General features: G+C 45.0%; 2 protein-coding genes and 1 long non-coding RNA gene across 3 annotated transcripts in view; 2 read left to right on the forward strand and 1 right to left on the reverse strand.

Moving 5' to 3' along the window:
* egr3 (early growth response 3) overlaps window positions 1-2,975 on the forward strand; it is a 7,171-nt gene extending 4,196 nt beyond the window's left edge. Inside the window, exon 2 of the mRNA XM_003976215.3 lies at window positions 1-2,975. This exon is cut by the window's left edge and continues 1,656 nt beyond it. The gene's annotated coding sequence lies outside the window, so the exon portion shown is untranslated.
* Window positions 2,677-5,846, reverse strand: LOC115247479 (uncharacterized). Its single transcript, XR_003886543.1, has 3 exons — window positions 5,369-5,846; window positions 5,174-5,293; window positions 2,677-3,063 (listed from the first exon to the last, which is right to left on the reverse strand). It is a non-coding gene; the product is annotated as an uncharacterized lncRNA (long non-coding RNA).
* bin3 (bridging integrator 3) overlaps window positions 3,854-13,638 on the forward strand; it is a 30,261-nt gene continuing 20,476 nt past the window's right edge. The window contains exons 1-3 of the mRNA XM_011617130.2: window positions 3,854-3,955; window positions 10,040-10,088; window positions 11,005-11,045. Of these exons, the coding sequence (XP_011615432.1) occupies window positions 3,948-3,955; window positions 10,040-10,088; window positions 11,005-11,045 (98 nt within the window). The 5' untranslated portion in view covers window positions 3,854-3,947. The remainder of the gene's footprint in view (window positions 3,956-10,039; window positions 10,089-11,004; window positions 11,046-13,638) is intronic.

The following is a 13,638-nucleotide window of genomic DNA, read 5'->3' on the forward strand; positions in this document are numbered from 1 at the left end:
GCCTGACGTTTGCCAAACACAACAGAGAGATCAGCTCAAAGGAGATCTGCTCCAAACACGTTCCCATTTCTGCCGCGTCCACGAGGACTCGGTGGTGTCCTGCAGAACCCGACGCCTCGCCACTACAGATGGATTTGCTGTCCCTCACACTCTGTTTGTTACCTTTCATATGGTGCAATTATGGAGTTCCCCATCATTTATTTTGCTTTTTTTGTAAAAAGCCCACCAGTAATGTTTTGGGTTTTTTTCCAAATACAAGCTCAATAAATATATGCAATAAATACTGGACAAATATTAAAACTCATGACTCAAATTAACAAGTCAGACAGACTGAACATGCAATAGGAGCGTGAATTATGGGATAAATAAGGACTCACACTGTAGAAGTGATGACGTTTGAGAGGAAAAAGCAAAACCATTTTTACATTTTTTCTAGTACAAAAGTAAATTGTAAAGTAAAAATAAAAAGGTTTTTGTATAGCAAACCAACATGTATGCAGGTAGCTGTAATAGAAGTTTCACTTTTGTACTCCAATGTCAAACGCACCGTAACTCAGTATTAAAATGTGCACATATGTGTTCATGCACACTCTGTAAATACAAATGTCTGCATAAAGAAGAACGTTCAGCTGACTAAATGCTTGAGCAGAGGGACTTAAAGCCTTTAGTAATGTAGTTCTAATAAAGCATATTTCGCTGTCATAGGTTGTTGTCCAATATGAGATACTAAATTTCATATAAAAACCCAATTGTTGCCTTTGCATAATCTGTGTGCTGCAACACGCTCACCGGTTGAAGGAACATAATGTCTACTAATAAATAAACCCATTTTCATTTCAATCGCAGATTCTCCACATTGCACAACAACACCGGTTGTTCTCCGAGACTGAACCATGAAATTTGCACCATTATTTATTGGCAGTATTTTCAGCTGTGCTTCCTTATTCATCTAAATAATAATATATGTGCACCAAACAGTAGTGCACATACGCTGGTATCTTCTGTGGGTTTCTATAGCAGCCTGATGCTGATGGCTTTTTACACACTATTTAAAATTTAAAAACATTTTTATTTTTTTCCGTGAAACATTTATATCCAAGATATTGATCACATCAAAAAAATAGGTTGAAAATAAACCGTAAACAGGGTTACAGGAATCCAAAGACATTTGCTCCTTTCAAGGCCAAAAGTTGAAAACACGGAAACTTGTTTCCCACCAAGAAACAGTAATGTCCACTCGAACCTCCAATAATAATAATAATAATAACTGCCTGCATAAATATTGATCTTGATTTTATTCTGATGCGCAGCTCCTTTTCACTGTTACACCAAACCTTCTTCCTAAGGGAGCCAGAATCTGTGCTCGTCGTCTCAGAGGAGGCTGCATACGCACAGCAGCAGATCTCAAACTCCGGAATCTCTTATTGGCTCATGCAGAGCAAAAGTAAAGCGATGTCACTGGGAACGGATACGATGGTCTTCCAAGGCCAGCCCCCCCCACCCCCCCACTTGTTCTCCAGTTAATTTGGCCTCAGACTCTTTTCTTAACTCATCTACGTGTTTAAATGGGCCGTTTTTGTCACACGCCCTAAAATATCTGACAATAAATCAAGAATTCTGCATCAATAGAATTGTTTTATTGTTTCATGGGGGGGGGGGGGGGGGGGGGCATATAGCAAGATAAATGCAACTGAAAGGAAAATGTGATACCCCCCATAAACATCCCATAGTGAATGATCATGCAGTCGGAACATATAGAAGTCCATGTGGAAGTAGAAGATTTGGTTTGATCTCAGATCCTGAAGCACATTTAAATGACTGATTTAAATGATTTTTAATTGTTAAAAGCAATGATGCAGAGCCTTCACCAAACGAATCCACATCTAAATGAAGCCATGTAATTACAAGTGTGCAAACTCAGTATGTGATCAGATGTCGTTAACGAGCTGTCTTTGTCACTTTGTTTTGTGACCCTTTTGTAATAGAATTTGTAAAAAAAAAAAAGAATATGATCCTTTTCACCTCACTCATGCAAAATGGTGGCTGAAGCGTGAATGCTGCCCTCTGCCTCCATCTGTGTCAGGTGTGAAGGTCCTCGGCACCCAGAGCGACCCCCCCCCAACACTCTCAAAACAGTGCAAAAGCAATCTTGTGTGTTTTGGATATTTTATTGTCTTGGAAGTGGGTGGCTGAACGCTCTGAAATTGGAATTTGCCTCATCCTCGTTCTCTGCTCCACGCTGGCCACGAGCCAACATCAGCCGCCATCTTTATGCCAAACTGGGTTGCAGGGTTGGCTGATCAAAAACAATGTGCTGAAAACGCCACAGGAGCAACACATCATAAATGTGACCTCAGTCCTCCCGCAGTGGAGCAGCCTGGTCCTAATGTGGGTCTTTAACTGTTCGCTGTGAAACTGGCCGAAGGGCAACACACTTGTTGTCATCCTTCACAATTAACAACATGCAGAATGATAAAAGGGATTCCAGTCAAATGTAGATACTTTAGGCCACTGATGGAATATTATGGACTACAGGGTGGCTTCAGGGATTCTGTGTTTAGTTGTTCAGACCGAGTCGATGCTCACTGTTTCTGTTGTGTTGTGTTTCCTTTTCATGACGGTATAACTTCATGTTTGCATGTGCACGGAAATGTTCCAAAGTGCTACCCTCCGATGCTGTGGGTGGTGTTCATTTCTTTATTATGCATGAAAAATCCAATTCACATTAGGTTGAAAGGGGATCAACTCAGCAACACTTCAAGAGAGACAACTGAAAACCCAAACTTGTTTCAACGGTGGATGTCTGTTGTTATTACCTTATAATAAGGTCCTTTTCCGAGGAGCTGAACACTGAAATGAAGTTCACTATATCTTTGTGATGGGAGACGTCTCCTCTGTTTCTTGGCACTTCCGTTTGTTGTACTGGGTTTGTTCTGTTATTTCCATGTCAGTACTTGAATAAAGAAAAATGCTGTCGCTTGCCGTCAGTTTGCTTCCATCGCTGAACGGCGGCGCCGCGGACACGGGCGGCGCCTGGTGTCACGCGTGTCCCTGCATAACGAGCTGGCAAAACAATTACAGGGAATATCGTTATTACAGCCAATAACGATAATAACGACATTAATAATGACAATAGTAATTACAATATAGGAACAGTAATAACCACAATGACATCGATAACAACAATAACGACAACAACATTTATAACCAGAACAACAACATTTATAACTAGAACAATAACATTTATACCCAGAACAAAACATTTATAACAATAATAACAACATTTATACCCAGAACAACAACATTTATAACAATAATAACACCATTTATACCCAGAACAACAACATTTATACCAAGAACAACATTTATAACAATATTAACACCATTTATACCCAGAACAACAACATTTATACCAACAACAACATTTATAACAATAATAACACCATTTATACCCAGAACAACAACATTTATAACAATAATAACAACATTTATACCCAGAACAACAACATTTATAACAATAATAACACCATTTATACCCAGAACAACAACATTTATACCAAGAACAACATTTATAACAATAATAACACCATTTATACCCAGAACAACAACATTTATACCAACAACAACATTTATAACAATAATAACACCATTTATACCCAGAACAACAACATTTATACCAAGAACAACATTTATAACAATAATAACACCATTTATACCCAGAACAACAACATTTATACCAACAACAACATTTATAACAATAATAACACCATTTATACCCAGAACAACAACATTTATACCCAGAACAACAACATTTATAACAATAATAACACCATTTATACCCAGAACAATAATAACGCCCGAACCCTCCGCCAGCGCTTTAGTTCCGGACTTCCGGTCTGGGTTCGGCCGCAGGAAATGAGCTCCGCCGAACTGCAGCAGAAGTCAACATGAGCTGGTAAGTTCCCCAACTAACTACACAACTAGCAGGCAGCTTGAGGTCCAACTGCGTTATTGGGGAAGCATGAATAGTTAATCGGTATGAATAGTTCAAAGAGCCATCGCGGCTGTCGCACTAGTTCCGGCTAGTTCCGGCTACAGAAGCGGCTCAGGAGCGCCGGGTGTTTAAAGTCGAAGCAAAACTTCTCATCATTCATTCATCTAGAAAAGTGGAACTCTGGTAGTTTTCGCCTTAAATGGGTTCGTTCCTCAACAGGCCTCGCTTATTGGTTAGCTTAGCTCGATATTTGCAGAGCCGAGAAGCGACAACTACACGGTTCAGGGTTAGCATGTAGCATTTGTAGCATGGCTGGCAGTGCCAGCATCGCGTGTGTGTGTGTGTGGGAGGGGGGTTAGGGTTAGCATGTAGCATTTGTAGCATGGCTGGCAGTGCCAGCATCGTGTGTGTGTGTGTGTGGGGGGGGGGGGGTGTTAGGGTTAGCGTTAGCATGTAGCATTTGTAGCATGTCTAGCAGTGCCAGCATCGTGTGGGGGGTGGGGAGCGGCCACTTTAGCCCTTCCCAGTGGAGATGGAGCCCATTTTAGGCCGCTGTGAAGCTTGTGACGTTGTGTCGGAAGACCTTTGGAAACGGTGAAACTTTTGTTGTGGCAATAGTAAAATGCGCCATACCTATATCTATACCCATATCTAAATACATATCTATATCCATACCCATATCTAAATACATACCTATATCCATACCCATACCTACATCCATACCTATATCCATACCCATACCTACATCCATACCTATATCCATACCCATACCTATATCCATACCCATACCTATATCCATACCTATATCCATACCCATACCTACATCCATACCCATACCTACATCCATACCTATATCCATACCCATACCTATATCCATACCCATACCTACATCCATACCCATACCTACATCCATACCCATACCTATATCCATACCCATACCTATATCCATACCCATACCTATATCCATACCTATATCCATACCCATACCTACATCCATACCCATACCTACATCCATACCCATACCTATATCCATACCCATACCTATATCCATACCTATATCCATACCCATACCTACATCCATACCCATACCTATATCCATACCCATACCTACATCCATACCCATACCTATATCCATACCCATACCTATATCCATACCCATACCTACATCCATACCCATACCTATATCCATACTGATGTGCAGTGTTCCATGACTCCTAATCACCCAATAATGCGTCCCATCCATACATCAGCTCCAGCTAAGGTGTCGTGGCTCCGCTAGATGCTTAAAGATGAGCTGCACTGCAGATGAATTTGGTTGTAATAATTAGTTTTTAAACAGTTCTCATAGTATAGATTAGTTGTGTTTAGACTAACCTTTGGGGAAAACGCGACTATGGGGCTGCGTGCCTTATTTGTTGTGCTCGTGCGACGTCTGTCTTCGCCCTCCTGCGCACCCACAGGTTCGGCGGCGCCGGTTGGCGGTCTGACGGGGCAGCAGCTGAAAACACTTTGCTGTCTTCCTTTAGCCAGCAACTGATTAAAATGTTTTACCTGCAGGTAAACTCATTTAAAATTCAAATGATGCAAATCTTGGTTTTAAAATTCTGTTGGCATTGCCGATCACGTTTCCCTTGTAGTGTGCAGATTTCCATAAATATTAGATATTCACAAATGTGGGAAAAAGTCAGGAAGAACCCTGGAAGAGCTCCGAACTTTAGCGTGTACGTGCACATGTTGTCAGCGCGCCACATTCCTGGTGTCCTCGTCACACTCGATGCTAATGTGATGATAAGCGCTGTCACTCCTTTATGCAGAAGAGATCAGCACTCAGGAGGCATCAGAACCCCTCAAAGACTCTTTTATGGGCTTTGCTGACTGATGCATTCTGGGATTCCAACACTTGCTGCGATGACGTGAGAGTTTTGACTTCGGGGTCATCGTCGGAACGGTCCAACTTCCCAACGTCTTCAACTGCTTCTCTGTGCTCCGTGTCCAAGGTCAAGTGCTGCACGGTGCTGCTGATGGCGTACTGGGCTCCAGTTCCAGGGACGCCCCCCCCGGTGCCGAGTGTGTCCGTGGGGAGAAGACTCGTGTCTTTGTTCTTGCTTACGTGCGACTTGATGGCCGTGACGTGTCGCCCGTAACATCAATGATCAGACTGTGTTGCTGACGACCACATTATTCCATATGTAGCTGCTCCACACGGAACGTTTCGGCCCATTCCGCTTCTCTACTGTTGAAGCTTCCTCCAGATTTGAACCGTTTGGAAATGTGACAACAGGAATACCTGGAAAAACTGGGAAAAACACAGTTTCTCACACTGCAACACAGAAACTTTTAGGTTCCTGTTACACCCCCCCTCTGCCCCCGCCCTCTCCCTCTGCCCCCCTCTCTCCCTCCCTCTGCCCCTCCTCCCTCTGCCCCCTTTCTCTGCCCCCCCTCTCTAAATTGACCCTGATTCTCAAAGAATCCTACGATCCAAAGAATATCAGAAGATCAAAGTTATCCACAGCAAGTGAGGAGGCCTTTAGGAAGCATCCGAGTAGGGTTAGAGGGTCAGGGTTAGAGGGTTAGAGGGTCAGGGTTAGAGGGTTAGAGGGTCAGGGTTAGAGGGTTAGAGGGTTAGAGGGTTAGAGGGTTAGAGGGTCAGGGTTAGAGGGGTTAGAGGGTTAGAGGGTCAGGGTTAGAGGGTTAGAGGGGTTAGAGGGTTAGAGGGTCAGGGTTAGAGGGTTAGAGGGTCAGGGTTAGAGGGTTAGAGGGTTAGAGGGTCAGGGTTAGAGGGTTAGAGGGTTAGGGTTAGAGGGTTAGAGGGTCAGGGTTAGAGGGTCAGGGTTAGAGGGTTAGAGGGTTAGAGGGTTAGGGTTAGAGGGTTAGAGGGTCAGGGTTAGAGGGTTAGGGTTAGAGGGTTAGAGGGTCAGGGTTAGAGGGTTAGAGGGTTAGAGGGTCAGGGTTAGAGGGTCAGGGGTTAGAGGGTTAGAGGGGTTAGAGGGTTAGGGTTAGAGGGTTAGAGGGTCAGGGTTAGAGGGTTAGAGGGGTTAGGGTTAGAGGGTCAGGGTTAGGGTTAGAGGGGTTAGAGGGTTAGAGGGTTAGGGTTAGAGGGGTTAGAGGGTCAGGGTTAGAGGGTTAGAGGGGTTAGAGGGTTAGGGGGTTAGGGTTAGGTTGTTTTTTTATTTTTTTTTACGATTTTCCTATAAATGTATACTTAACATATACATTTGCTTCTTCTAAATGGTTTAGCCACCACGGTTTAGCCACCACGGTATAGCCACCACGGTTTAGCCACCACGGTATAGCCACCACGGTTTAGCCACCACGGTTTAGCCACCACGGTATAGCCACCACGGTATAGCCACCACGGTTTAGCCACCACGGTTTAGCCACCACGGTATAGCCACCGTGCACCACGGTTAATAGCCACCACGGTTTAGCCACCACGGTTTAGCCACCACGGTATAGCCACCACGGTTTAGCCACCACGGTTTAGCCACCACGGTATAGCCACCACGGTTTAGCCACCACGGTATAGCCACCACGGTTTAGCCACCACGGTATAGCCACCACGGTTTAGCCACCACGGTATAGCCACCACGGTTTAGCCACCACGGTTTAGCCACCACGGTTTAGCCACCACGGTATAGCCACCACGGTTTAGCCACCACGGTTTAGCCACCACGGTATAGCCACCACGGTTTAGCCACCACGGTATAGCCACCACGGTTTAGCCACCACGGTTTAGCCACCACGGTATAGCCACCACGGTTTAGCCACCACGGTTTAGCCACCACGGTATAGCCACCACGGTTTAGCCACCACGGTTTAGCCACCGGGTGTTCTGAATGAGCCATACGCACCACAATCCTGTATCGTGGAGGTCGGATTCTTCTAGATGTGGCCTGAGCGGGAATATACAGTCGTGGCTTCCCGTGGCTCTGGTCATGTGGTGGTGCTAACCCTTTCACAATTTTGGACATTGTTAAAGCTAAGAAGGCTATTTTCTGGAGTAGGTGGCAATGTTTCATTATTATACCCCTCAGATCTTAATAAAGGAACTAATCCAGTTTAAAATCTTCATGGTTTTGTGCAGTTTGTGTTGAAAAATGAAATCAGAGATTGATCCAACTGTGAACTTCAAGACACCTCTGTAGCTTTGAGCTAATGAGCTACAACATGTGGACAAGCTGAGGAGACCATGAATGGTGCTCTGGGTTAGAGCTTCAGTGGGTCTGTGATGGGGGTGGGGGTGGGGGGTGCAGGTCCCATGGTGCCCAACTGGATTTGGTTCTGGGGAACGTTGTAGCTGGACAATGTCTTTGTCAGGCTGCTGGTTTTTGCCCTCCTACGACTGCTGGTCCCCCCCCCCCCCCTTCCAGTGCCTTCTTAGAACAGGTTCTTTATGATGGTCAAACAGCGCTCTTCTTTTTACCTGGTATCTAGAGGTACCATCTGGCGCCATGTTCTTTCCCACCTCGACACACCTCAAATGACGACGCCTTGGGTGAGTCAAAGTAAATACTACAGCTGAAAGGACTAAACGGGCCATGGCAACCGTGTGCTTGTTAGGGCAGGTGGCACCACCTCCACGTGCACACTGGAAGTTAGGAAGCCTTTTTTAAGTAACCCTAAATGTCACCCTAATTAGCATGCACACATCCTGGTGCGCAGAGCTTCCCAGTTTATAGATGGATTCATTCGTTTAGATGTGGCGTTGCATGTATGAACGGGATGGACTGACTGTGGCGCCGCCCTGACCCATGTGAACGCTGACTGAAATAACGGGAACAGTTTTGAACAAGGTTTAAGGACATTTTCACAAGTTTTCAGCAACCTCAGGCCTGGGCGAGTCACGTTGCAGCGGTGCTGGGAACCGAGATCCAGACCTTCCAGGAGCAGAGTCTCATGGCTTCAGCAGGAGCTTTAGCCTTGGTGGCCGACGTAGACCTCGGATGTTTGACCTTTGATCTTCCAGGATCAAAGCCAAGCCGAGGGGGCGCGAATCATGAAGCAACCTTCTGTGTTGTCTAACCTTGTATTTCTACTGCCCACTATACTCGTGGCGTAAGTCACAGTTTGTGGGGAAATGACCTGCCTAGTGGTCGTCTGCCCCCTCCGAGGGCTTTTTTTCCTAGTTTATAATAGTCATCTGCTAATTTGGTGTGTAGGCCCTAATGAGTAAGCAGTTTAAGAGCTGAAGATCAACTCGGGGCCCTCTTGTGGAGAAGCATATGAACCCAGCTGCTAAAGCAAATGAAGTGGTAATACCTGTGTCACTGGCGTAATTGACCATGCTGAGATCTGTGATGGAGCTGTCATCAGAAGGTGTACCCCCACGCATCAGCGGCATTCCCTGGTTGCACAATAAGGCGCCACATCACACCCTGTCTTTCCCATCTCATTAGCGACACACCTTTCTTTTGACGCAGCTGCTACCTCGCCCTGCCTGTCAGCGCTAACTGTCCATCATGGGGCTGAGATTCCAGGCTATTAGAGCACATCAATGACAGCCTACAGCCGGCACATTGGCAACGCATTGGCTTCCCTTTTTTGGATTCCCAAAGCGCTTGAGCTCGGGATCAGTTTATCAAGGCAAGAGGCACGCTTTTGAAATAAGGATAAAAGCTTGTGTTTTAACTAAGCAGGAACTTTTATTTTAGCTACAGTGAAGATGTCAGCGTATTGTTTGAAAAGTGAAGAAAAGTTCTCCAAATTTACTGCACTAAAACTAACGTGTTTTGTTGGATTCTTTTGTGAGATTCATTGCAATGATGACACATTTCCATAAGTAAGGTGTGTACATGCTATGCCATTTTTGTGTTTTTTGAAATATATCGAAGAACAGGCTACATGAGCGACATCCATGTGTAATGGTGACATGGCTTTGACTGTCACCTCCATAGCAGCAATCTAAAGCTTCACATGGCCTGTGAAGTGATCTGTGATCCCAGGAGGATCTCCTCGGCCTTTACCCCTGTAGCTGCCTGTAATTAGCCGTCATTAGCCGCCACGTTAGCTTTCCTGTTGCTCATGTGTTTCATTTCTGACTTGCAGGATCCCTTTCAAGATCGGACAGCCCAAGAAGCAGATCGTCTCTAAAACAGTAAGTCGCCCACAGAAAAATGTTTTACTCACAAATCCAAATCCAGGATTTACAATGTTAGACCCAACAATAATTAAAATGGTAAAGGTTAAGCGGTAGATGTTACCCATTTGAAACTGGTTTCTACAGTCTAAATAATGTCATCCGAGGGCCTCACCAAAGCCCCTGATTAGCTGGCTGAAGCATGCAAGGGGGCAGAGGTGGTTACCTTGAAGTGACAGCCGGTGGGTGTTCTTGCTGGAGAAAATCGCTTCCAGTGTAATGGCTCTGTGGCCCAGCAGTCATTGTCGGGACCAGGGTTCTCGGCTGTTTTAGGCTAAACCAGGGAGTGGGTTAAAGGCCCATTTTGATGATCCATGAGTCGGCAACCTTCCTCGTAGTTTTAGCCTTTGCTTCAATCTAGGAGCCCGCGAAACCACCAAACAGGAAGTGGTGCTGCCTCTGTAACTAACTGTCGGTACTTCAGAGAAATGTTTGATCAGTTTCACCTCGTGTGTTTGACATAACAGACGCATTTTACCTTTCTTTGCTGCAGGACTGGACGTATTTACAGCTTTGTGCTCTCTTTAAGTCTTTTATGCTGGAGACTGGATCACCTGTTAACTCCTGATGCTAAACACTTGGTCCAGAACACAAAGCTAATCCCCACAACTTCATTCCTGGTTGCTCTTTCAAATCTTACAACGTATATGACCAGTGTGGCCACTTCTTTATTTTAGTTAGGGTTGGATGCCTAAATGTCCCTGATCCCCCTGCTAAACCTTAGAAACATCCACGAGTCCTCCTTGAGCAAAGATCATGTCGCTGGTCATTGAACAACCAGGTGCAGGTTATTCAAAATCAGCTCTTTACTGTGTTCTGTGTCATGTGGTTTCTGAATATTGACATTAAAAGTAATTAGAGCCTCTCTTTTTAGGTAGAAAGAGATTTTGAAAGAGAATATGACAAGCTTCAAAAGTAAGTATGCACATGTTGAAGTAAGTCCAGTTTTAAAAAGTGACAACTTGGTTTATGCTTTATATCTTTAATGCAGGTTACAACTACAGAGATACACTCTCAATTCCCTTTATCGTTGCAGTAAAGGTTAGGGTTAGGGTCAGGGTTATGTAATGTCAGGGTTAGGGTCAGGGTCAAGGTTAGGGTCAAGGTTAGGGTTAAGGTTATGTAATGTCAGGGTTAGGGTTAGGGTCAGGGTTATGTAATGTCAGGGTTAGGGTCAGGGTTATGTAATGTCAGGGTTAGGGTCACGGTTAGGGTCAGGGTCAAGGTTAGGGTTATGTAATGTCAGGGTTAGGGTCAGGGTTAGGGTTATGTAATGTCAGGGTTAGGGTTAGGGTCAGGGTTATGTAATGTCAGGGTTAGGGTCAGGGTTAGGGTTATGTAATGTTAGGGTTAGGGTCAGGGTTATGTAATGTCAGGGTTAGGGTCAGGGTTAGGGTTATGTAATGTTAGGGTTAGGGTCAGGGTTATGTAATGTCAGGGTTAGGGTCACGGTTAGGGTCAGGGTCAAGGTTAGGGTTATGTAATGTCAGGGTTAGGGTTAGTACATACCAGAATGGGTTAGGGTTAGTACATACCAGAATGGGTTAGGGTTAGGGTTAGTACATACCAGAATGGGTTAGGGTTAGTACATACCAGAATGGGTTAGGGTTAGGGTTAGTACATACCAGAATGGGTTAGGGTTAGTACATACCAGAATGGGTTAGGGTTAGGGTTAGTACATACCAGAATGGGTTAGGGTTAGGGTTAGTACATACCAGAATGGGTTAGGGTTAGTACATACCAGAATGGGTTAGGGTTAGGGTTAGTACATACCAGAATGGGTTAGGGTTAGTACATACCAGAATGGGTTAGGGTTAGGGTTAGTACATACCAGAATGGGTTAGGGTTAGGGTTAGTACATACCAGAATGGGTTAGGGTTAGTACATACCAGAATGGGTTAGGGTTAGTACATACCAGAATGGGTTAGGGTTAGGGTTAGTACATACCAGAATGGGTTAGGGTTAGGGTTAGGGTTAGTACATACCGGAATGGGTTAGGGTTAGGGTTAGTACATACCGGAATGGGTTAGGGTTAGGGTTAGTACATACCAGAATGTCCCCCAGGCAGGGTGATGAGGGACCACACAATCCCGTCACTGGGGTAGCAGCACGCCACAGACGGGCTCACCTGGTGTGGCGCAGCATTTAGGAAAGGGTCCATTGCTCTTCCACATGTGCTGTTCCATATGTGCTGTTCCATATGTGCTCTTCCATATGGGCTGTTCCATATGTGCTCTTTCATATGTGCTCTTTCATATGGGCTGTTCCATATGGGCTGTTCCATATGTGCTCTTCCATATGGGCTGTTCCATATGTGCTCTTTCATATGGGCTGTTCCATATGTGCTCTTCCATATGGGCTGTTCCATATGTGCTCTTTCATATGGGCTGTTCCATATGTGCTCTTCCATATGGGCTGTTCCATATGTGCTCTTCCATATGTGCTCTTCCATATGTGCTCTTCCATATGGGCTGTTCCATATGTGCTCTTCCATATGGGCTGTTCCATATGTGCTCTTCCATATGTGCTCTTCCATATGGGCTGTTCCATATGTGCTCTTCCATATGTGCTCTTCCATATGGGCTGTTCCATATGTGCTCTTCCATATGGGCTGTTCCATATGGGCTGTTCCATATGTGCTCTTCCATATGGGCTGTTCCATATGGGCTGTTCCATACGGGCTGTTCCATACGGGCTGTTCCATACGGGCTGTTCCATACGTGCTGTTCCATATGGGCTGTTCCATATGTGCTGTTCCATATGGGCTGTTCCATATGTAGAGGCACATTCGGGTGAGTGGCAGCCCACTCTGGCCCACCAATAACCCTTTTTTCTTCTTTTAAACTGTTCCGTTACCTCGCCAGGCACGGGCACAGCTCATTGGTCGGCTTGTTCTTCTCTAATGCACGCCGGTTTTTAGCTCCTCATTAGGTTCTTGTCTCTGAAACAGCAAACGTGTTCCAATTAGGCTGACGACCTCGGGGTGCGTGGAACAGCAGGTTGACCCGCTGTGACTGCTGTGGTCCTTCTGCTTCTTTAATCTTGTTGCTGCTTCTTCAGCCTCCACGAACCGGCTTCATTTACATCCACTTATGTCCCTTTTAGGCTTTTCTTCCATACACTCGGTTCTTTCAGGCCCCGAGTGAAGTCCGACAAATTAGCATGATTCCTCCATTTCTTCTTATGTTGAAGTGAAGCCTATTTAAATTTCATAATCAAGTTGCAGCTTCCACAGCGGCGTTCGATGAATCTTGAGCTCAACTATTGATTCCAGACAAATCTGAAAAGTCTTTCCTCCCTAAATCTTGCTGATGGGAGAAGGCTCAACACTGGTGTGGAGATGAACCTGACAGAGGGAACAATAGTGTATGAAGTTGCATCATTTATCTGAAAATGGCATTTTTGTAACAGCCTCCATCTGGTCTGTAGTGAAATTGAATAAAATGACAATCAAAGGGATGTAGATAATCTAAAAAGTTCTTTTTCATAGGCTCCAGATCCTCCAGCT

Source organism: Takifugu rubripes, chromosome 21 (assembly GCF_901000725.2).
Source record: "Takifugu rubripes chromosome 21, fTakRub1.2, whole genome shotgun sequence".
In the NCBI taxonomy this organism is placed as follows: Eukaryota; Metazoa; Chordata; class Actinopteri; order Tetraodontiformes; family Tetraodontidae; genus Takifugu; species Takifugu rubripes.